This window comes from Pseudorasbora parva, chromosome 5 (genome assembly GCF_024679245.1).
Source record: "Pseudorasbora parva isolate DD20220531a chromosome 5, ASM2467924v1, whole genome shotgun sequence".
NCBI classification, from domain to species: Eukaryota; Metazoa; Chordata; class Actinopteri; order Cypriniformes; family Gobionidae; genus Pseudorasbora; species Pseudorasbora parva.
The window spans coordinates 11,304,524-11,329,030 of NC_090176.1; the positions used below are offsets into that span (position 1 = coordinate 11,304,524).

General features: G+C 38.4%; 1 protein-coding gene across 2 annotated transcripts; it reads left to right on the forward strand.

Moving 5' to 3' along the window:
• The first annotated feature begins 1,347 nt into the window (after positions 1-1,347).
• On the forward strand, positions 1,348-16,827 carry LOC137075057 (gastrula zinc finger protein XlCGF8.2DB-like). Of its 2 annotated transcripts, XM_067443238.1 has the most exons (4): positions 9,087-9,212; positions 10,170-10,309; positions 13,844-14,168; positions 14,764-16,827. In XM_067443238.1, the coding sequence occupies exon 4, from the start codon at positions 14,769-14,771 to the stop codon at positions 15,525-15,527; it is 759 nt and encodes a 252-aa protein (XP_067299339.1). In that variant the 5' UTR covers positions 9,087-9,212; positions 10,170-10,309; positions 13,844-14,168; positions 14,764-14,768; the 3' UTR covers positions 15,528-16,827. The 2 variants fall into 2 exon arrangements, with proteins under 2 accessions (XP_067299338.1, XP_067299339.1); XM_067443237.1 differs by lacking the exons at positions 10,170-10,309; positions 13,844-14,168 and adding an exon at positions 1,348-1,413 and having other exon boundaries at positions 9,001-9,212.
• Positions 16,828-24,507: the final 7,680 nt, after the last annotated feature.

Consider the following 24,507-nt stretch of genomic DNA (forward strand, 5'->3'; position numbering starts at 1 on the left):
GTGAAGTTTTCTAGGACATTAGTCCAAAACACAGCACCTTGAGCTCTTCGTAGCATCCACATTCTTCTATCAGAAACACCCAGTTGCATGAGCCGCGTACACAGAGTGGTAGCTTTTAGCATCCGATGGCCCCTCTGTAGTCTCGCTGCGTCACATTGTTTCCTACTCTCAGCAAGCTTTGCTTCCAGCGTACGTGTTATCTCATTAACTCTCCGAAAAGAAGTCAATATCGACAAACATGAAGTAATTTGAGCATTTAGCATAAACAACAATGCCGCTAGTTGCTGGTCAACAGCCATATTTACAAAGTAATGAGAACACTTCAGTTTTTCCTTTCCTTATTCTTTGGCCTCAATCTTGTTCGACTCATACATTATATGTCACACGGATGTCACGTGTCAACTCGATCCGGGACCGTTACGGGTTGTGTGTGAAAGTGCACATATTACGGTATTTCGCTGGCAGTGTGAATGGACCAAATCTAGAGGCCGGTCTATTATAATTCATGATGAATACAGCTGCACCAATTTGACCAGTTTTTGGATCTTTGAATGTTTCTGTGTATATTTGTATTGACTCATCATATCTGGTTTCTTTATACTGTTGGATATTTTAATATACAGTATGTCTCTAGATTTTACAATTTATTTTGTTTCCATATATATATATATATTTATTTAAAAAAATGACTAAATAAAAAAAGAGTTGAATTTATTATTGAAATAAGTTTAATTACATACTTTTTAAATACTGATCTAAAACTTTGTGTGGGAAAAAATGTGTTTATATCATGAAAGAAAATATGCCATATAAAAATTATCACAACCTTGTCACAATGTAAAAAAAAAAAAAAGCACAACACAGTTGTTTGCTGGGTGAACCCCTTTTACACAACGTATCACCACAATACGATACGAAGAAATAATTCTTTATTTGTGTATCATTTATAAACAGGAGAGTTATTGAACTGGCAGATTTTTATAAGAATATAAATTGTTATTATAGATTAATTATAGATTATATAATAGAAACTGGAGCAGGTGTGAATTGTGCCACTTTGAAGACTTGACTTTTAAATTCTGTGAAATATTACATTATGTTTTTGGACTGAACCTTTTAGCAATAGTAGTTGGTATTTAATAAATTACACATAAACATTGGAAAATGAATATTGAATCAGTACAAGTAAAAGAAAATAGAAGAAATTTTTATATATATATATATATATATATATATATATATATATATATATATATATATATATTTTTTTTTTTTTTTTTTTTTTTTTTTTTCTGCAGCTCTGATTCTAAGATAGCAGAACGTGACTTTTATTTTGGTGTGGTGAGGTGAGGTAGTGTGGCGTCATAAGGTTGCGCCGCGCTCCTGCATCTGTTGTGATTCGGTTGAAGAAAGGTTTGTTTTAAGAAATATCTGTTTAAGTCGATGGAAACCGTTTAATGTTTTACAGTCTTTTACAAGCAACGTGAAATTAGTTTATTTACTATTGAATATCACATTGTAATGCTTTATCTAACTTTAATGAAGGATATTTTGTGTGAGTAAATCGCATCCACACCAGTAACAGAATATGAGTGGGAGTAACTTAAGTTATCTGTAAAGGGGAGAGAGGAACTGCTTCAAAATCTCTCACTGTTTTACAGCTGCCAGACACATAGATTGATGTATGAAAGCAACATACAGTGCTTTTATGCTCTTATTTTACTTATTTGCGACCCTACCAGGTGTTTTAATCCACTTATTTTTTTCTGTAATGGACAAGCATCGCGCCTGCCTCAAATTCTTACTGCTGCCAGACGCGGATAGATACAGGAGCGCAACAGACAGTGCAATCATTACCTTGTTTTACTTTTTTGCGACCTGACCATGTATTTTAATCCACTTATTTGTCTGTATTGGAGCGCACATCCCATCACCTACTAAGCATTAGCCTCAAAATCTGTCACTGTTTTACAGCTGCCAGACACAGATCACTTATGTAGGTATGTATAGTGTATTTAGACTGTGAAATTGACAGCATTTTGATGATGATAAATAAATAAATAGAGAGGACACAGCAATATTTAGAATTTGCCATTGCCAGCCAGCAAAGATACTAGGGTTTAAAAATATCAACTCAAGCTTTTGACTCAAGTAAAAGTGAAAAAGTACTGGTTTCAAAACTACTTAAGGTATAAAAGTTTAAAAAAAAAAGCCATAAAGGACAAAAGTTTAGGCTGTGCCACTGGGGTCTATAGTGCACTACCCCAAAAAAGAAATAATTAAAAAAATAAAATAAATGAACGCATTTAAGTACAATGCAAAATAATTGAAGAACCATATGTGACCCTGTCTGAGAAAACCCTCCTAAAGTCATTTTTTTTGTGATTCACTGTTTTCTACATAAAATCATTCTACATAATCTAAAGAACATACTGTTAAAATATTACCTTGATATCTCTAATATTAACTGAGTATGGCTATGTTAAAGATTTGCTGAATTTCGGGCTGAGAAAATCATGTTTTTGAGAAATTCCAATGTAAACACAAGCTTATTTTTAAAACTGCAACACATTTGATGAATAATTATCCTGCATATGAGCCATATACCACATTAAAGCTGAGATTCTCCCATTTTCAGTGATATATGACACATTTATGGGAAAATTCTTAACGTTTTGTAAAACAGGCCTATTTTTTATGATGCGTATGTCCAAAAAGTACAAAAACATTCAAACGAATTGGTGGTACAAGAGCTTGATTGTAGCATCAATTACCAAGTCAATGAATTGAAATATTTGTATAACTTTATTAATCAAATTAAATATCCATGGAAAAAGTCATTAATATATAAATGAATTGATGTTACATTTCAGTAGAAAATCTCTAAATCTTAAATTATTTTACTAGGCTACTATGTAACATTAAGTACAATACTGGAGTAAAAAAAAAGAAAAAAAAGGGGATATTTCACCCAAAAATGAAAATTCTGTCATTTATTTACCCTCATGTTGTTCCTGCACTTTCTTCAATAAACCCGGTTATTTCATTATTCGGTAATTCCACCGAGATTAATATCGGAAAAGCTGTTTAAGCAATCATCTATTTTCTGTTCCTGTTCGCGTTTAAGTGCTGCCATGTCAAATAGCCTAGATAACTTAATTCACTAATCCAGTGTTTCTTAACCTTTTTTCAGTCATGGCGCGCTTTGAAAATGTTCTAAATTTTGTGGCACCCCCTCACATACTTTACGCTAGGGGTTTAACGGTACAGATTGCTCACGATTCGGTTTTAGGTTCACAATTTCAGGTTCGCGGTTTCTGTATGGTTCAGTATTTGCTATGTTTATGGAAAAAAGGACAACTGTCAAATAAAAATAAAGAAAAGAACAAATAACTTAAATACAAGCAGGAGCGCAAATAATTACTACTGAGCAAAGATAATAAAATAATGCTTTTTTCTTTTCTTTTCAGGTAGGTCTAACATTATTTTTAGGTAAATAAATTGAATAAAGTAATCAAAAGTTTAAATTAAATATTAATCCTTATTCAACTTACAAAAGCCATTCAATCAAGAGCAGTGAGTGATTCCTTATCTTCTTTGACATTAAAGGGGGGGTGAAACACTCAGTTTCAGTCAGTGTCATGTCAATCTTGAGTACCTATAGAGTAGCATTGCATCCTGCATGTCTCCGAAAAGTCTTTATTTTTTTTATAATTATATAAGAAAGATGCGCTGTTCCGAGTCTTTCCGAAAAAAGCCGAGCGGGTGGGGGCGTATCGTGTGAGCGGAGCTAAATAATGACGTGTGCGCGCGTCGTAAAGCTGTGTCATCCCTAACAGCGGGAAAAAAACTTTATTCAAAATAAAAATATGGCTTTTAATCAGATACAGCCATACATCTATGATCCGGAATCAGACCCAGAGGCTGCAGTTGAACAGGAGCAGCAGCAAAAACGACTAGAGCAGGACGTCTGTATGTGGTACAAGTTATACACTAACTATATAATATGCTTAGCGGCTTGTGTTATTTACATATTTATACTTGAATTATATCGTCGTATTTTTGTCTTTGAAGGTGTACATGTGGGAAGTGCAGTTGTGCACGTGTGTTTGTGTGTTTACGCGTGGTTTGTGTAGACAGTAAGCGGACTAAAAAAAACAGACATTTGAAGCAGTCTCACTCACCCTTCTAACGTTGGGACTGCTCCATCATTCAGCATTAGGCGATTGGGAAAATCCGGCGTCAAGCTGGGCCTTGTTTATGAAACAGTCGGCACCGAAATGCAGCGAACAGACATAAACATTCGCGCAACTCAGTTGCTGATCCGGAAAAGCAAATTACATCCACTGTTGCCTTAACGTGGGGTTTTTGGCGAATCTGTGCAGGACTGTCTTGGTCTGGCAACCAAAAACGCCATTTTTATGTGACATTGTTATGTGCACATCACCTGTCCTACAAGCATCCTACAAGCCAGCGCTTTGATGGGCGTAGGCTGTTGCTTTTGCTCTCTCCTTCGCTCTCTCTCACGCGCTTCCGGTAGAATTGTCCGTAAGGCCCATACAAGGAAATTCCGCCCCCATTAACGTCAAAGGGGACGCATGATCGAAAAAAACTTGCCGAAACTTATGACTAACCGGAAGTAGTATTTTTGACAAAGAAATACTCCCATCAAACGTCCACCTTAACTTTTGAAACTTTGTCCATGTTTAGTATGGGATTCCAAGTCTTTAACAGTGTAAAAAGATCAGTATGCATGAAACAGCATTTCACCCCCCCCTTTAAAGATGCGTCATCAGATGTGAGATGAACCGCGATGCAAAGTGTGTGCAGAAACCTTTTACGCGGCATCCCGGCTGGGAAACACTCCATTAATCTGACGCACCACCATCCACAACATGTTTTATATTGACACATAGCAGGCCTAATATGACTTTAAATTAAGATGGTTATTATTGGCACAATGTTGAGCTACAAAACAAAGAAGAAAATATTAAAATATTGGTGATGAAATGAAAATATCTCGCCAGACATCTGAACCCGGCTTAAGTCGCAATGACCCGACTGCCGCCCGTGCCGTTTGATATTAATGTCTTTCTCCTTCAAATGGTAAAAAAAATAAGTTCCTGAACCGAATAACAAACGAATCAGCTGTTGTTGTGATGAAAACCCAGATGTTTAGGGAGCTATATTTTTTTGTGTGCAAAAGTATAAAGTGTAGTGTCAATAAAATCACTATTTTCAGTATTTATAATGTTATGAATTAAAAATTGTGTGTTGTATCTCAACCCGCTTGGTATAATTTATCATTTACAGCAATAAACACAAAATACCTATTTTCATCATTTTTATGGCTATGGCACTTTGACGATCAAAATCTCATAATTAAATTTTGCGATATAGCCAGGGTTTCACAGACGGGGTCACATGTGTACTGCTGAGCATTATTTGTGTTTCATGGAGCGGAAGATATGATGACTAGTTGCCTCTAAGTATTGTAATGGTGCAAAAATTCTAACTTAGAGGCATGAATGTAAATATACAAGTGTTGCTAGATTGGGTCGATGATTTCCAGCCCAAAAGCTCACCAAAACCTGCACACTCCAAAAAACACCCAAAACTTTAACTGACAAACTAATGTGATATTATTTTATTGCCATGTCATCAAGGTTGATAAAAAGCCTACCATTTTATCTTAAAACATAATGTTGATGCTAAAAAATTCCCAGGAAAACAGATCAAATATGACTTAAGTTATATGTCCAGGTGGAAACTGTCATAACGGCAATCCCTCAGAAAAACACGTGTAATTTTTTCAATGTTAACAGTAAGAATAAGCCAATTTAATTGCAAAATTAAGTGCACAATATAAGAGATCGGATAACGCAACATAATAAACAGGCATTTCACACACCTTAATGCACACACCACTGGCAAAATGTGTTCTTCGTTGATACTGTACAATAATCTGCCAACACAAAATCACAATAATGCACTTACCTTTGTGTTGCACTTTGCTCTGACTAAACTACAGTTTATCTTTCATGAAGTTCATAGAACACACACTTAGCACTGTCAAAACTGATTAATTGTTGATTCAAACCTCTTTCAGCAGCTGTTAGAGAGGCTAGTTGCAGATGTCCTGAGTGTGTACATGACAATGGACAGTCACAGGAGTCATGGTTATATTTATAAAGAGTCTTCGAGTCACAGGTGTAATCCATGTTTGAGAGTTGGGTCACTCCCACTCTTTACTGTAGATACAACTTAAAGTATATTTATACTATTTATGTATACTGGCATAGCGATCACTTGAATATACAGCTACAAGTTAAATATAAATATGTGCATGTCTACCTGCTGATCGCTGATTGGCTAAAAGTGCGTTCTTGTAGGCTGGTACCTGCCCAATCTGGCAACACTGTAGGCTTGTTCGACTTCACCTAGCGATGCGCAGACCAATCGGCGGCTGACTTAAAGCAGTGCATGATGGTTAGAAATTTTGTCCGACTTGAGACAGCGCCGACGACACGTGACTGTGACGTATGTCAACAAAGTACAGCGAGAGCGATTCGAGAGTAGCTGGCTGATGCAGCCGCTGCAGATTCTCAAGGGTGGCTGCAGGAGGCTGCTCGAGCTCTGATGACGACACAGCTGATCCACGATTGACCGATTCACCGTATGACAGCGATCACGTGCGTTTCGTGTTTATTCTAAAAACGTATGTCACGCTAATGCTCACAAATCATTTATTTATAACAGTAAAACCTCTTTTCATGTAGTCGCGATGTTATATTGTCATGTTTATCAAACTAAAACTGATAAAAACCGTTGACACCACTTCATTGATAGTGTAGGTTTATATATTGAACTTTAATCTTGTCCAAATAGACACTTTATTAAGCAGTATATAAAGTATTGGATGAAAGTATCATTTGAAACATCTGTGTATTTGAGAAATATTGCATTTATTTAACTTCAGCTGTGATAAAATTTGCAAATGCAGTGCAAGCGTCACCACGGGAGGTAGAAAGTGTCCGACTTCACGTCTCCTTTTGCAGCTCCTCCCCGCCTGCACTCGGCTACTCTCGCCGATCGCATGCATCCACCCGCAGCCGATGTCGAACACACCTTGTGTGTGATTTGTCATATGCATGCGCGATGGATCTGTTATAAACCAATAGGGTGTTGGAATGGTATATGTTTATATTTTCATCCAACCACTATCAAATTCCAGGTGACATGATTTTTCTGCATAGTTTTTTTTAACAAGCCAAAATGAAATAGGAGTAACAAGGCTAGTTTTAAATGTAAGAAGTAGAAAATACAGATAATTGCGTGAAAATGTGGAGTAGAAGTAAAGAGTCTACTGAAATATAATTACTTCCCCAGTAAAGTATAAATACTAGGGGTGTCCCCGACTAAGGATTTACACATTCAAATCAGAATTTTCGAATCTCTCTATAGTCGACCGATAGTCGAATCATCTCTGTGTGTGTAAACCATAGACCGGAAAAAAATAAATGGTATAAACGGGTTGGGAAGGGCAGGACACTAGTCAGCAGGAGGCTAAGACTATTTTTATTTTACTTTACACACGGCACACAGCCACCACTTTTAATAAAGCGATCAAAACTATACACTACACATTCGTAAATGAACCGTTCTCTCATAACATTTAAAGGCCGCGATCGAAACACAGAACATCACACAAATATATTATTTTGATAAATAAACCTAAAAAAATACCTGCCTAGAGAGGAAAAGAACACTTTGAGTGCGTTTATATGCACGTTCTTAAACCAATTGTGCCTATAGGGGGTCGCACACCAGACTGAAGCTCAGCGCCGTGTCTCAGGTATCTCACACCAGGCAGACGTGAACATTACGCGCCGCGCGCGAGCTCAATTTTGAATCACTGCACGATGAGTGTATCTTGTAGTACAGGGTGAAATCAGTATATACATTCACGATTTGAGGGAAATATACATTTATCGCCGCGGACAGGTGTCGAATGCCGCCGTCGGTGTATGTGTTTGAATTTTAAAGGTGCGACACATCTTTATAACTCTAATATTGAGAACACCCATATTGCCAAAATGGCATAATCCTTGTTTCATAACACCCGCGAATATTCGACCATGAGATCAGTGGTCGAATCCGGTCCTGCATATCGATGCATCGAATCTTCGACTATTAGGGGTTACCCCTCATAAATACCCAACTTTTCTACTTAAGTAAGGTAACAAAGTATTTGTTACTTGACACCTCTGCTAAGCAGCTGTAAAACAGTGAGAGATCTTGAGGCAGGCACGGCGCCAAGTTGTGGTTGACGCGCCGCTTAAATGACGAGAGGCGCACTCTTAATACAAACAAAAATAGGGTCATAAAATATAAATTAAGCTGGTAAATGAAGGTATGATTATACTATCTGTAGCTTTCCTGCATAAATTTTGGTCTTGAGGCAGGCGCAATGCTTACCTATAGGTGACGGGATGCGTGCTCCAGTAAGCAATAATGGGTTTTGTGACAGCTGCCTTTAGTCCTGGCAGGTTTGTGTGGCAGCTTCCCCTGCTACGCAAAGATTTTAATCCTACTGCAGAAAAGCTGTGTCTCATTTCTCTCCCTCTATCGTGAATCAGTTTATTACAAACACGCAGTGATGGAGAAACTGAGCTTTTCGACACTCCAAGTCAATTTAATCAAATTCTTTGCGAAAAGATGAATTGATTCAAATCGGGACTTGTGCTGCTCAAATGAATGATAACAACAAACACTAACATCATGACAACTTTAACAAACTAACTGCTAATATTTTCATGACAGTATAATCATTAAAATAACATGCAATTTGTTAAATGTAAATCATAAATGCCTGAGTATATTATGTGTCTGTATAGTTTGTTCTTTTAATAATTTGTAGTGCTTGTAGTTTTGAGTGTTTTTAGTTTAATCAGATGATTTAGGTCCTTTAACTCTCTCTTTCTCTGACTCTCTTACCAGTGACTGAACTACTGTACTAAAGCTGATTGAGACACTTTTTGAAAAAATCCTGTTGAAGCGACTGAGATCCACGTGACACACTATTGTAAAGATGGAATTTATTAAAGAGGAAAGTGAAGACATAAAGATTGCGTTTATTAAAGAGGAGAGTCAAGACCTGAAGATTGAGGAAACATTCAGTGTGAAACAAGAAGACAGTGAGGAACAAACAGGTTTGTTTTATTCTCAAAACTGAACTTTCGTTTTATCATTATCAAAATGTCCAGCTCTACAGAAATAGAGAATATACAGAAATATAATCATACAGTGATTTAATCCTTTAGTAGCCTAAACAAAACTATTTAGTGTTTTAAATCCAATATCTACTTGCTCTAAACATTTTAACATCCCTGAACATAAATAGCAATAAATAAGTCATAATTCGGGGCTCCAGACTAACATTTGAGAGCAGTAACACCGGTGCCACTAACTAGTGCTAAAGGGCCGAGGGTTTTTATTTATTTATCATAAAGGTCATTTAATTATAAAATTACTGTTGTTTTGGATTGATTAGTGCAGTTACTAATAATATTACGGCCTGGTTTCACAGACAGGGTTTCCAGGATTAGGCCTTAGTTCAATTAGGACATTTAAGTAGCTTTAATAAACGTGTCTTAGAAAAAAGAAAAAAAACATTAATGATGTGACAAAACAATGGTCCTATTCGAACAACATTAGTTTCCCAAAGGGACGTTAGAGAAATTTATGCTTTGTGATTTTATTGCTGCTGTTGTATTTTCCTAACACTTCTCCTTGTTTTTTTTTTTTTTGTTGTTGTTTTACCTACCTGAACTACCGTTTGCACGTGTTTTTAGCTTACTTTCATTTAGTTTCAATATGCATGATATCCGACGAAAAAAACATACAATCAATATATAGATCCAAATCGCTGAAACTGCAAAGACTGGCCATTTTAATACTAGTGTCAGGTAAGAGTAAGATGCTTGTCTACATTTCTCACTTATGCAAGTCTATTATAAATAGACACTCCTATAAACTGGTTAAGTTTACTTAAAGGGTTAGTTCACCAAAAAATTTAAATTAACTAATGATTTAATAAAGTCCTCTGAAGCATTTGTGTATCTTCTTCTGATGCGTTTGTGCTTCTTCTTTTGTGCTTTGATCTGGAGGTTCTGTACTGGTTCAGAAGATGTCATAGCGCCCCCCACTGTATACCAGTGAAAGAAACTGTCAATGGTGGGAAAGCATTGTGTCAGAATTTATAGAAAATCTCATCATTGGCAGGAAAAGAGTTAATCAAGTTTTCTAGGTAATACAGATTTTTCATACGTTTTTTTAAATTAAAATGTGTCTTGAAACAGAAGTACTGTGCCTTATTGATGAACAGGAATTGTAGTTTGCGAATTTGCGAATAGAGCTGCAAATTTCTCCACCATTCAGTTATCTTCTAACGAGCTGATGATCTTAACCAGATATGATAAATAAGGGAGACATTCAAAATGCCCAGTGGTGTTTGAAAACCACTGGGTGTATTGAGTATGAGCTATGTAGAGGAGACAGGAAACTCTGGTCCTGGAGGGCCATTATTCTGCAGACTTTAGCTCCATGCTAGTTCTGGGTGGTAAACCAGTTCATCTGGTAAACTGGTTTTAATTTTACAACCGATAAGAACTGCAATACATATACATACATACAGCTGCTGTTTCTATTAAGTGGCCATGAAGAGCATTCTAAGTGTATAAAGAGCCGTCCTCTATTAACTGCATATTTACTTACACTAACGGTAATACATTTATAACACAACAATAAATAACTCCCAAAACTAGCTCTTTAAAACTCCAAATACCACTTACAGCCATATAATTTTGAGATGTGGAAAACGAATGAAATCACAGAATCCAGTCACAAGTGGAGCTTACTCTATAATGCGGAAGGTCACCGAAATCTTGGATGAATAGATCAAAAGTGTGACTGTACGATACATCAGATATTGATACGGACTAGTTTCTGTGAACATTAAAGCTCATAAAGACTGCTGTTGAAATCTGAACTAAGTTTGTTCTGCTGTGTCTGTGTGAATGAGGGCTATGGTTTCATCTACTACTACACAAGCTGTTCAACTGTCTCCTGTCACACTATACGAGAGCTCATCAGTGTTGCAAACTATTTTCCAAGGAAAGTTGCTAAAGCCTGCCCAAAAAGTTGCTAAATGTCACTAGATGACGTCATGCACCAATTAGCATATCCGTGACGTCATCACGCCGTCCTTGTGTTCAGCCTGCCTAACGTGTTTTCTCTCTTAATCCGTGCTCATTTACTGTATTTTAAAATAACGTAATATAATACAGCTGACTGTCCAATAAATGTTTTCATTTCCTATACCTTTTTGTCACACAATAGGAGTATGATGTAGTGAATTACAACATTTTATATGTGTAAAATCTGAATTTAGAAACTGGATGAAATAAAGCTCTGTGAGTAATGTAAGTGACACGCACAGGAGAAGAATGGAACTCATCATAACTGATTTCTTTAAATAAATAAAAAAGAAGCAGATAACATTCAGTTAGAAATTCGTGGCAACCCTGTGTGCCCATGTGTACGTCGCTCATTCACGTCTGTCAGCTGCTGTCTGTGTACGTTTACATGCATGCTCTGCAGCTCCTCTTAGTCTCAGCCATTCTTTGAACAGGGCAGACACAGAGAGAAGTGTGTGTGACGGCAGAGGGAAAAAAGACCATGCGCTAGCAGGACAGTACTAGCGACATTTGTAAACTAAAGTAGCTGACGTTTGTCCAAAAAGTCGCTAGATTTGTCGCTAGTCGCTTTTTTGAAAAAATTCCCTAGAGGGGCCTGAAAAGCCGCTAAATATAGCGACAAAGTCGCTAAGTTGGCAACACGAGCTTATGAGCTTCATGTCGAATGTCAAATATGGGAGAGTTACAAAATGTTGCAGGGCTGGGGGTCCTCCAGGACAGGTAAAAAAAAAAAAAAAATTTGACTTAAAGGGTTACTTCAGCGATTAGCATATGGCTTTGTATCAGTAGAAACCCTGGAGAATATTCAAATTATTGTGCTTTCCCCCCTCATATCTCCCTGAGACAAGAGATTTATGCATTTTATTTCTGGAAAAATTCCTCCTATGATGCAAAATGACGATTTTTGCATCATAGGAGGAATGTTTGCCCAGAGGCTAAAGACTACAGCCAGCAGAGGGAGACATTTCCACATGTTTTGAATCTGCGCATGGGGGAGGGGAGATTACACTCAGCTGGCAGGGAGAGCTCAGCTTGCAGACAGGATCATTTAAACGGAGCTATGGTGAGCAATGTAAGTCTTTTAACTTCTCAAATTCATTTCTATGAAAGTTAAGCTTGCAAAGGCATGAACTGAAACGCGTGCCAGACTGAACTCCTGTGTGAATGTATGCCGCGAATGTAGTCGCGATTACCTCAGCTCTCATCACTCCTGCAGTTAGTGCTCAGGGCTGTGATACTCGCGCGGTGACTCACTCATTATATTGAACAGACACGTTCAGTTTTTAATTGTAATGTCTTCTCTAACTCAGTCACAGTAATGAAGTTGGTGGTGTTGGGAATGGCCTCACAGGGCAGCGAAGCATTCTGGGAATTGTAGTTTCATCCCCATGGGACAAAAATACATTTTCTGTCTTTTCTCAGTCTAGAAGACACCAAATTCAAAAATAATTTCACATTTCTACTGCATTGATGACCCAGTTTAAATACAGATTCATCTTCCCAGCGCTGAAGTACCCCTTTAAGCACTATTCGCACGGGATTAGTATTATCTAGGGACCTCTGTGATTTAGGAATTACTCCCCCACATCTGAGTTTTACGTGGCACATTCGCATGGGATAAGCAAAGCCTGTGATTTTACTCAAATTTACTGACTTCTCCTGGATATGATGTCAAGACTTTGTTATAGATATAGCTGTATGAAATCATAAACAGGCATCGATATTTTGATTATTTTATCGTAATAAATAAACATAATTTCTTTCAGTTGTATAACAGACGCCATGAACTGAGCACAGACCAGCAGCAGAGTCAGATTTGACACACGGCGGATGATTCAGTTTCAATGATAAATGTAAAACTGCCCATTTAAACTTGTCATTGTAAGTTTAAATGGGCTTGAGCTTGTCATTGTACTGTTCTGTTCTGTTTCTCATTGAGAATAGTATTGATGTTAATATTAAACACACCATTCAATCAGTTTACTCACAAATTGATACTCATTCTAAAGTGAAAGTATAATCCATGCAGGAATTCATAAATGGTGCGCATTATGAATGCAGACTCCATTCTTCGTGAAAGATAAAGATAGAAATGATCACAGAAAAAATTATAAACAATCCACCTAATCCTGGCCAAATCACAGAGATGCCAATTCGCACGGGATTAAGATCACAGACATCCTCTGCAATTATTACAAATCACCAGAGGTCCCTAGATAATACTAGTCCTGTGCGAATAGGGCTTTAGGGTGTATTCACACTCTCCCGCTGGCCTGCACTCACATTGGCCGGAGCACGCTTGCATCATTCACAATGCAACTTTTTGTTTTGAAGAAAACAGGACTGCCTAATAGATTTATAATTTATGCCACGCAGCGATTTTCACTTGACTGCACTGCACGTATCAGAAGATTATTACGGAGGTAGCTCACTTTGATGGTGGAATTTGCAGCTTTACTCGGAAACTACAATTAATGTTCCTCAATAAGGTGAGAACCAGGACTTGTATAAGCTTAAATATACTTGAATTAATTGAAAAGTGTATCCAGGTAGTAATAGTTTGGTGTTTTCTGTCGTAATGACAGCTTTAGGAGCTGTGCCTGGATGACGGCCGCTTTCAAGGGTACTTCGGCCTGTCTTGCACCCAAATTCAGACTTGCCAATTCCAACTCAGGGAAACAAACTCCCGAGGACGGGAGGACACAAGTCCAGTACTCTGCTAATGGAACAGCAGCGTCATTGATAGCGTCACTCGTATCAATTTTTTCACGCCACATTTTTTCATAGGTTGAAAGGGGGGCAAAAAAGTTTGAGAAGCACAGCCCTAAATTAACATTTCACTGTTTAATTTGATACAACTGTCAACATTTGTCACTTCACAGGTCTCCAAGACAACCCATCTAAATAAAGGTTTGGTACAACATGAATGAACAAATATATCACTATTGTACAGTAGAGTGTACTTCGATTAATAAATAAACAAATAAATAAATATACCATTTGTTAAAACACACAAACTCAAAGTTTTTCATTCCAAATAAAAGCTTTGTCTGTTTTAATTACATAAATCGCATATAACTACACCACTACTACTTATTATTAATTATTAGAAATATTATTAATTATAATTGTAAAAATCTAAAATGTTAGATTATATAAAAACTATGATATACAGTGGAACCACCAAAATCTTGCAATTTTTTTTTTTGATTTTTTTGGTCAAACTGCCTTGCACTACTCCATCCTTGATCAAACACACCTGCATAATGCAACCCAATCCCCACACCTGCATAATTTAACCCCAAGTCTTCAGGACTGCTTGAAAATTAAAGGCAGGTGTCTTTTTTATTAAAGCTTAACTTAACTCTTAAGGCAGTGACCCTCCAGGACCAAAGTTCCCCACCCCTGATCACTAGGATTGGATAGGTTACATATCATACTACCCTATACCCTGGTATTGATGCTTTAAATGTCTAAATTGTTTTATCCATGTTTTTTACCCTAGACCTCATGGCATTGAAAGACGCAAGTCATGAACATGAAAGTCATGAACTTAATGAAAGGGAAGAAGAGGAAGAGAAAGACCATTATGATAAACATCATGATTTCATGACTGGAGAAAGATCGACACAGGCTAAAAAGACAGGAACTGACAGTTATTTCACCTGCCAACAGTGTGAAAAGAGTTTCAGACACAAAGGAAACCTTAACGTCCACATGAGAATTCACACTGGAGAGAAGCCTTTCACCTGTCAACAGTGTGGAACTAGTTTTACTGAAAAAGGAAGCCTTAAAGCCCACATAAGGATCCACACTGGAGAGAAGCCATTCACCTGCCAACAGTGTGGAAGGAGTTTCAGACACAAAGGAAACCTTATAGCCCACATGAGAATACACACTGGCGAGAGCTCTTTCATCTGCCAACAGTGTGGAAAGAGTTTTAGACATAAAGGAATCCTTAAAATCCACATGAGAGTTCACACTGGAGAGAAGCCTTACACCTGCCAACAGTGTGGAAAGAGTTTCACTGATAAAGGAAGCCTAATGATCCACATGAGAATTCACACTGGAGAGAAGCCTTATACCTGCCAACAGTGTGGAACGAGTTTCACTCGAAAAGAAAACCTTAAAAGGCACATGAGAGTTCACACCAGAGAGAAGCCTTACACCTGCACTCTGTGCGGGAATGGCTTCACACGAGAACTAAGCCTTAGGAAACACATGAATATTCACACTGGAGAAAAGCCATTTACATTTGATCAGTGTTAAAAAACTTTCAGATCAGTGTTAATTTTGTTAAATAATTTATCATAATTTTCATCTACAACCTTTTTTCTCTGAAAGTGCGACGATGACTAAATAAAAACTAGTTTTGGACAAAAATCTACTGTTATTTTCACCAACAAATAAAAAGTAGATGAAAATGTTAGGGAGGGACGTTAGGAAATCCAGTCAGAACTGATGTTGTGTTAAAAATGCGCTCATTTAAATTATAATGTGCGGATCTAACCGCGAGTGCCTGTCGCTGTTGCGCTTCTAAAGGCTCATGCAACAGTATTTCAGAGCGGCTCAATCAATCAATAACATACATTTATGACAGGCGATTTTTTTATGAATTAATGCTAATGAATAATGACAACTTTACGATGTTTATATAGTACTATGGTTTAGATGGTTGTAACAATGCATATTTATCTCCCTCATTGGAGAGCAGCTGCAACTGCAAAAGTGAGGCGCAGACATGTCAAAACCATATTTATATATTATTATTAAGTATCAGGGTTAACTAACACCATTAAGAAATCTTCATTACTTGAAATTAAATGTTATTTGAAATTGTAAAAATAATTAAACTTATTTGAAGCTTTAACTTAACCTGATACTAACGAAATCAGAAATACAAAGTTATAAAAACTATATAGATGTTTTAAACAAATGGAATTGAGCTCTCTTGTGTATTTTTAATGTCAACATGATGTCAAAATGTTGGTTCAAGTACCAGTCAGTTATGTAATGCTTAAATGCTTAAATAATGCATTACAATTTAGCTAAGATCATAAGATTTTAGTTGACTAAAATGTGACTAAAACTAAATCAAAATTTGCTGTCAAAATTAACACAAGATAACCTTAAGTGCCATAAGGATTCAGAACTAGAGAGAGAACTAGAGAGAGAACGAGAGATAACTAGTAGATATGGAAATTAAACTACCCCATTCCTTTAGTTATCATCAGTGTGGAATAAGTTTCACAGACAGGAAACACTATGCGAATCATGTGATAACTCCATAGACAGTAAAAGAAATGGACAGAGCTATCCCATTGACTTCAACGGCGGAAAGTGATGTCAGTAAAGGAGCACTCATTTCCTGATGGCTGAGCAAACTGCGCAGGCTCAGACTGATCTTGACGACGTAGATGTGACGTAGGCAACCTGTCTGACAGCTGTATGTCTTCTAGTATTTGTGGAAAGTGAAATGTGAATCACGTTGTTTAAATATTTTCTCCCGTTGCTTTTGGCTCACTATGGGCTTCTCCCCATTCTTCTCCCTTGACTTTATCAGACTTAATGCCTCCACGTCCCCCCGACTGTCTCATAGACAGTGAAAGATTGCCTGCGAACGTCTCCTCATGTCTATACGGTAATTTCTCAACTGTGAGACAGAGTCGCGTTGGTTATGACGCAATCGTTAGCCTATTTTTACAAAAACAGCTTCTGCAGGGCGATAGTGTAAGATACAAGGTAACGGAGCCTTTTATGCATTGTCGTGTTTCTTTAGAAATAAACAACAGACAAATGGAGTCTTTAAACGCCTCTGATGTAAAGTTATTCACTGTCAAAGTGACTCAAAAATGAATGGGAGTCAATGGGATGCTAACAGCAGGTGATGGCTTGGTTAGCAATGGCAGCCCCTATGGGTGGAACGCTTTCCGATAACTCACACCAGAGAGAAGTTCTCATGTCTTCAGTGTGAGAAGAATTCCCCATATCAAAGAGACCTGAAACAGCATTTGAAAACTCATTCTGGAAAGTAATCACAGTGTTTATCAGTGACAGTGTTTAAAGCAATTTCAATAATCAACTGATTTGTCTTTTGCCATCACTTATGGATACTCCAGAAAAGTCATGCAGATCTGAGGCCCTGCCATTTAAAATGGCACTAGAAAATATGTATCTGTGTGAAATCAGGGCTTTATTCACATTACAGCTGAACCAGATTTTTCACTCAAAATACTTTTGGTTGTTGTTGTTGTTTTGGGTGAGGCTATTCACATGACCTTTAAAGGGGGGGTGAAACACTCAGTTTCAGTCAATCTCATGTCAATCTTGAGTACCTATAGAGTAGTATTGCATCCTTCATATCTCCGAAAAGTCTTTAGTTTTATTATATTTATAAAAGAAATATAGGCTGTACCGAGTCTTTCCGGAAAAAACCGAGCGCCTGGAGGCGTATCGTGTGGGCGGAGCTAAAGAATGACAAGAGCGCAAAGCGGTGACGTCCTCAAGCGTGGAGAAACCCATCTATCTCAGCTAATACAGATAATGATCCACAATCAAATCTGAGGGAGAAATAAATTGAACAGGAGAAACGGCAACAGCAGGACGTCCGTCTCTGTGGTATGTAAGTTACTGTATTTAATGGCCTCTCCACATTTCTGTGTGTTTACTCGCAGAGTATGAGGACATGATTCGGTTTATGGACTATTGTATGCGACTAGACCTTAGAAGTAGCAAGCAAAACGGTTTTGCACGTCAGAGTCAGAATAGTGTAACGTTATACAGAGAACAACAATGGAGTAACCGTTAGCGCATTTGAATGACGAAGCACGCGATCGTTTACTGATGTTTACTCATGCTACGGTAGCCAATAGCAGAGACATTTGAAGCAGTTTAAGTTAACTCACCGTCGAAGCTTTATCGCTGGGACCGCTCCGTCAGAAACACACTTCTTTGGTATGATTTGGTAAAGTCCTGTGACAGCAGTGGCGTGTAAATCCATTTTGAGACGCAACTGAAACGATGTTGTCAAGCTTCCCGTCATTTCTGCGTTCAAATCGGTTCAAATGCAGCGCTGCCTTCCCGGAATGCTGTGCTGAAGAGTTGAAGTCGCTCGACGTCACCCATAGGAATAAAGTGGAGCGCGGCGCCGTTCACGGACGACTGGATCTGCAGCTGAGAGACTGTTTACAGCGTGCTCTAGTCACGCGCGCGCACCCTACCGGGAGAAGAGCCCGTACGGCCCATACAAGGACCTTCCGCTCTTATTAACGTCAAGTAGACCCATACTCGAAAAAAACTCGCCGAAACTTGTGAGAAACCGGAAGGAGTATTTTTGACACAGAAATACTCCATCAAACGTCCAACATTAGTTTTTGAAACTTTGTCTATGTTTAGGATGGGAATCCAAGTCTTTAACAGTGTAAAAAGCTCAGTATGCATGAAACAGCATTTCACCCCCCCTTTAAATGTGGTTTGTTTCAGATACTCTTCTACAAGACTTCACCCAGGAATGTTTTGTCCATTCTCACTTTTTATTTTCTTTCTTATTGTGTACATGCACACCTGACCTTCTTAGTAGATATATATTTTCTGTTCTTTTGTTTCAGCTCATATTTATATCTAAGAAATCTATTAGATTAATATATAATCTATTAATGTATATAGTTACTAATCATGTTTATATGGTTTCACTTGTTCCTTGTTTATTCTTTTGTATATATGATGGCAGGCAGCGTGTTTGTTGGGTAGACAGAGGTAGACAGATACCTGGTTACACGTGGTGGTGGTCTCTTTTTTTCTACTCGAAGGGAGGGTCTATGTGCAGGTAAATGTATAGGCCTTTTCAGGTCTTTCAATATAATGGACGACATAAGCTCACGCAATTTGCATAAGAACACGAAAGGTGATGGCAGAAAAACATACGGAGAGCATCATCCTTGGCCACAAGATCATGCTGAACACGATGAGTGTGTTTGAAATCAGGAATGGTGAGAACATTGTGCTTGATGTGTTTTTCATCTTCAAACTAAAGTTTTAAGTTTAAATCCTGCCTGACTAGCTTGCTTTCCATAATACACTTTTAAACTTTAGGCCAAAGCCGTTTTTTTTTTGTTGGCTGTTTGAATGTATTCGACTACATAATTGTCTACACTACGAGAGCAAGCCGGTTGAATGCATTTTTTAACTACTTCTGGACATGATAGAAAGTGGACAAGCACAAAATATTGTAGATGTTTATTTTACACAAATATTTAGTATCATCCACATTTGATGGGATCAATCAAAATGCATCTTAATACCAGGTGTAAACAGGGCCTAAAATGTACTTTAATGATGTGCGTCCCTGTGGAAGTTAGACGTTCATGGCTGGTACCTGTCGATCCGGATGACTTGCTTCCAGCAATTCGGAAAGGCCGCCAGCGTTTGTATCATCTGAAAGAATGAGTTAGAGCTTGTCATCTTCGAGCACAGAAATGCCCACAAATTAATAATACCATCTTAGTAAAGATGGCATTAATAAACGTGAGGTCTCTGTTAAATAAAACTTCTATTTTAAACAAATAAAATTGTTCTTCCTTTGGACTTCCTTTTTGTGACAAACTTGGATTGATGCTTTGGACTTAAGGGTAGAAATGTACACACATGAACAGAAATGTAAAGTTTTGTTTTATTTTGATTATACAGAATGAATATTAAGCAAACTACTGTTAAAAACATTGGTGAATAGCACTTGTTATTGCAATGCTTTTTTTTTTTTTTTTAAATGTTCTTATTTGGTCATGTTTTTTTATTTTATTTGTGCAGTCTTTAAAAAGTGGGATACAGCTCTGGAAACAATAAAGAGACCACTGCAAAATTATCAGTTTCTCAGATTTTACTTTTTATAGGCATGTGTTTGGGTAAAATTAACATATTTGTTTTATTCTATAAACTACTGACAACATTTTCCCTAAATTCAATATAAAATGTTTGTAATTTAGAGCATTTATTTGCCAAAAGCAACAACTGGTCAAAATAACAAAAAAGATGCAGTGTTGTCAGAAGAAAATAAGTTCATATTCATTTTTAAACAACACAATTCTAATGTTTTAACTTATTTCATAAATCAATATTTGGTGGAATAACCCTGATTTTGAATCACAGCTTTCATGCCTCTTGGCATGTGAAAGCCACATCCCTTTCTGCCACTCCTGGTGCAAAAATTCATGCAGCTTGGATTTGTTTGATGGCTTATGACCATCCATCTTCCTCCTGATCACATTGCAAAGGTGTTCAATGGGGTTCAGTTCTGGAGATTGGGCTGGCCATTACAGGGCCTTGATCTGCAAGACAAGGTTTGTCTTGCAAACCTCAGCCTGGCTCTTCTTTGCTTCTCATTGATGAAGGGCAACCCGACGCTCACTGTATCCCTCTGCCAGTAAAACCAGAATTGAACCCTTCTTTTCCTCACTCAAAACTTTCCTTTTCAACTTTTTTTGGCATGGTCAATAGTTAATTTTTTATTCCAATTATTTTTGAGGTAGTACTAGTACTGTTTTTGCCAGCTGGTCCAACTGCAAGAGGATAGTGATGACCAGAGAAGTGTTTTTTTTAATCCTTATTAAAGGTCCTGTTCTTCGCGATTCCATCTTTCAAACTTTAGTTAGTGTGTAATGTTGCTGTTAGAGCATAAATAATACCTGTAAAATTATAAAACTCAAAGTTCAATGCCAAGCGACATATTTTATTTAACAGAAGTTCCCTTTCAAAGCCTACAGCGTACGGCCGGTTTGGACTACAGCAGGAAGTGCAGGGATGTAATGACATCACTAGAACAGTTTGTTGACTAACCCTCCGCCCACAAGAACACGCAAAATAGGGGGAGTGGTTTTGTTGCTCTCCCACGTGGAGAAGTATGAGGCGCCGTACATGACAAAAGCGAAGCGAACCTCGCAAGACAGACCGACAGTGCGCGAGAGATGCCGAAAGTGCGCGAGAGATGCCCAGCGTGTCCGTGAGAGACCGACAGTGCGCGAGAGGCCCAGCGTGTCCGCGAGAGAGACCGACAGTGCGCGAGAGAGGCCCAGCGTGTCCGCGAGAGAGACCGACAGTGCGCGAGAGATGCCCAGCGTGTCCGCGAGAGAGACCGACAGTGCGCGAGAGAGCTGCAAACGTTCCAGCCATATCTATGATGGACTCTATATTGTTGAAGGCATCATAATCCCCAGAAGCTATGACGAGGAAACAACAGATTATTAAGACACTATTTACATGATTAATACTATTTGATACAAAGCAATTGTGAGGGACCTTACTCTTTGCAAGTTGGTGCAAAGAATCTGATCAGTGACGTCTTCAACGGCAATGACTGTGGCCTCAGGGTTAGTTGTCAGTGCTTTAAAGAGGCTTGGTGAGAGAAACTGTGGTCCTGGTCCCCCATGCACAATGGATAGGGCAATGGCAACACCAGCATAGAAGTAATCATCATTCTGCATGGCTGAAAAACAATTATTCAAGACAGATTATTGATTACTGATTATAATTTATTCTAAACAAACATCAAGATGTATCTAAATATATTTGAATGTGTCAGTGTATGTTTATACAGTAATATCCAGTGCTTATTTACATTTAATGTTGAAATTCAGGAATTTGGCTTCATCAGGACCAACAAATAAGCCCCCTGTTTAAAATTCTCCATAAGCAGAGTGAGGAACTCCCTCCTTGGCCCACCAGAATCTATTGCTCCCTCACTTGCAACCAGGTCATCCATAAATTTGACATCTATCCTCTTTGATGGGCAGAATGTTTTCATGGACAATGTATGGGAAGCCAAACAATCCAAAAGTGGGATGAGTCAGCGGGCTGTTACAGAGCTCGCGCCGCGCGGACATGTCATCTGCGCGGTTCAATAGACAGAGCCGCGCGGCCGACTCGTCAGCGCAGCGCGGACGTGTTTACTAGCGCTACCCAATGGACAGCGTAGTGTTGGAAAACTGTATATCTGCTTTGTTAAGAAATGCTCTTGTCTGTATGGTAATCAGAAATTGCAGTTTTTTAAATTAGATCCTCCAAACATTTTTTACTATTTTTCATGAGGTAACATGATAACACTGGTAACACACAGCTATACTGTGCAACATATGTATATATAAATAAATAAACAAATTAATTAATAAATAAGTAAATATATCATAAACAAACACAGTATAAACAGAATTTAAAAATGCAACATTTTTTATTTTAATATTAACAAAAATATAAACTAAGTTAGTTTAGTACACAAACACACAATACATAGCACACATTTTATTAAAAATGTGATATTTTATGTTAACAGATCTAATATTTTATTACCAAGCATTTATACTTTAAAATGTTTTAAAATGTTTTATGAATGAAATCACAAAGACATTAAAATAATAAGAGTCACTATTTCTTTGACATACTTTCAATGAGACAAACTAATGCTTGCCCTTGCTGTTGCCGAAGTAGTATAGTCTGCACTGCCTGCATTTGCTGTTATTGGATTAGTTGCATCTTTTCACTCATCTGCCTTTGTGCCTGTTGTGCTTCTTTTAATTGCTCTTCAACTTGTATTTTTTTCAGTGAGAACCCTCTCGGTCTGACTTCTCTCCCTCAAAAACTCAATAGAGTCATTCCCACTCCTCCGTTTGTTTGTTTTCTAGTCCTCTACCTCTTCACTAAGCCTCCTGTCTGTCTCACACTCTCCATGGCCCTCTTCCTCGCCTCTTCTGGTTTGGCCCTGTCTGTCTCTAACTTCCTCATATTCTCATCACTCCATTTGTTTTCCTCAGGTGCTCTTTCTTTTTCTGTTATTTCTTCTATGAGATCATCAAGCTCTGTTGTTTCTGTTGATGTGCTACTGCTCTTCTCATCTTTTTTCTGGCCTTGTATTTCACCTGTATCAAGGTGAATCTCTCCCTCACTGACCTCTGCATAACTTTTAATGTAAGAGCTTGAGACCAATTCAGTGTCTGCTACTGTAGACCAGGCCTTGCTCTTGGTCAACACTGCCATTCTTGTACCTGTATGGTTCTGTGAGTAGGATTTCTCTGTAGGATGTATATGTCAGGGTGTGAAACAAGAGGATCCAAAAGCAAAGGTATTTCAATGTGTTTCAAAGTCTTTAATGATCAACAAACAGTCAATATGTAGACAGCTCAGGCCTGGAACTAAAGGGCTCTTCAGAAGACTGCTTCACAGTGGTGTCTTGAAGGAGCGAGATAATGATGAACAAAAAAGCTCTCCGAGAGAGTAGACCTTGAAGAAGGCGACTAAGCAGAGAAATCTACAGAAATCAGCTCCCCACTGCAGGTACAGGAAACAGGGTACAATCTGGCAATAACTGCTACACAAGACAAGACAGTGGTAAGAACTCAAACTGGTAAAGACAGCGTACTCACACAATAATCCGACACTGATCAGAGGGGACAAACACTAGAAGTAGGCTGAGTAATTAGACAGAACACGGCACTGGTGTGGGTGCTGAGCGGCGGGACCGCTGATGGTGATGATCATCAGGTGAAGCCAGAGTGTGACACAAGACAGTATGTGTGTGCGCTGGGGAGTGAGAGAGATGGGTGTGTCAATGAATGTGTGTAGTGGTAATAGAGAGAGGGTGTGTGTGTGTGTTTGATCACAGTTAAGTTTTGATATCCCCTTCCTCTCATCCCAACAGCGCTCGAACATCTCCGTGGTGCCACTTTCTTCACCAAGTTGGACCTCCGCAGCGCATATAACCTCATCCGGATACGTGAGGGGGACGAGTGTAAGACCACCTTTGTGACCCCTACTGGCCACTATGAATATTTGGTGATGCCTTGTGGCCTGACAAACGCCCCCTCCGTATTCCAGGACTTCATCCATGAGGTGCTCTGGGATTTCCTCCACATGTCAGTCCTGGTATACATAGATGAAATCCTGATCTACTCCCGGAGCCAGGCCGACCATCGCCATCACGTTGCGGAGGTCCTGCAATGCCTGAGGGAGTTCCAGTTGTATCTCAAGGCAGATAAATGCTCCTTCCATCAGCCCTCAGTGCAGTTCCTTGTATATTACATCGACAGCAGTGGCATCCGGATGGACGAGGGGAAGGTGGACGCCATCAGGACCTGGCCAACCCCTTCCACAATCAAAGAACTCCAGCGCTTCCCTGGTTTCGCCAATTTCTACCGAAGCTTCATCCAGAATTACAGTGTCATTTCCAGTCCCCTCACTCATCTCCTGCGCAGTAAACCCAAGTCTC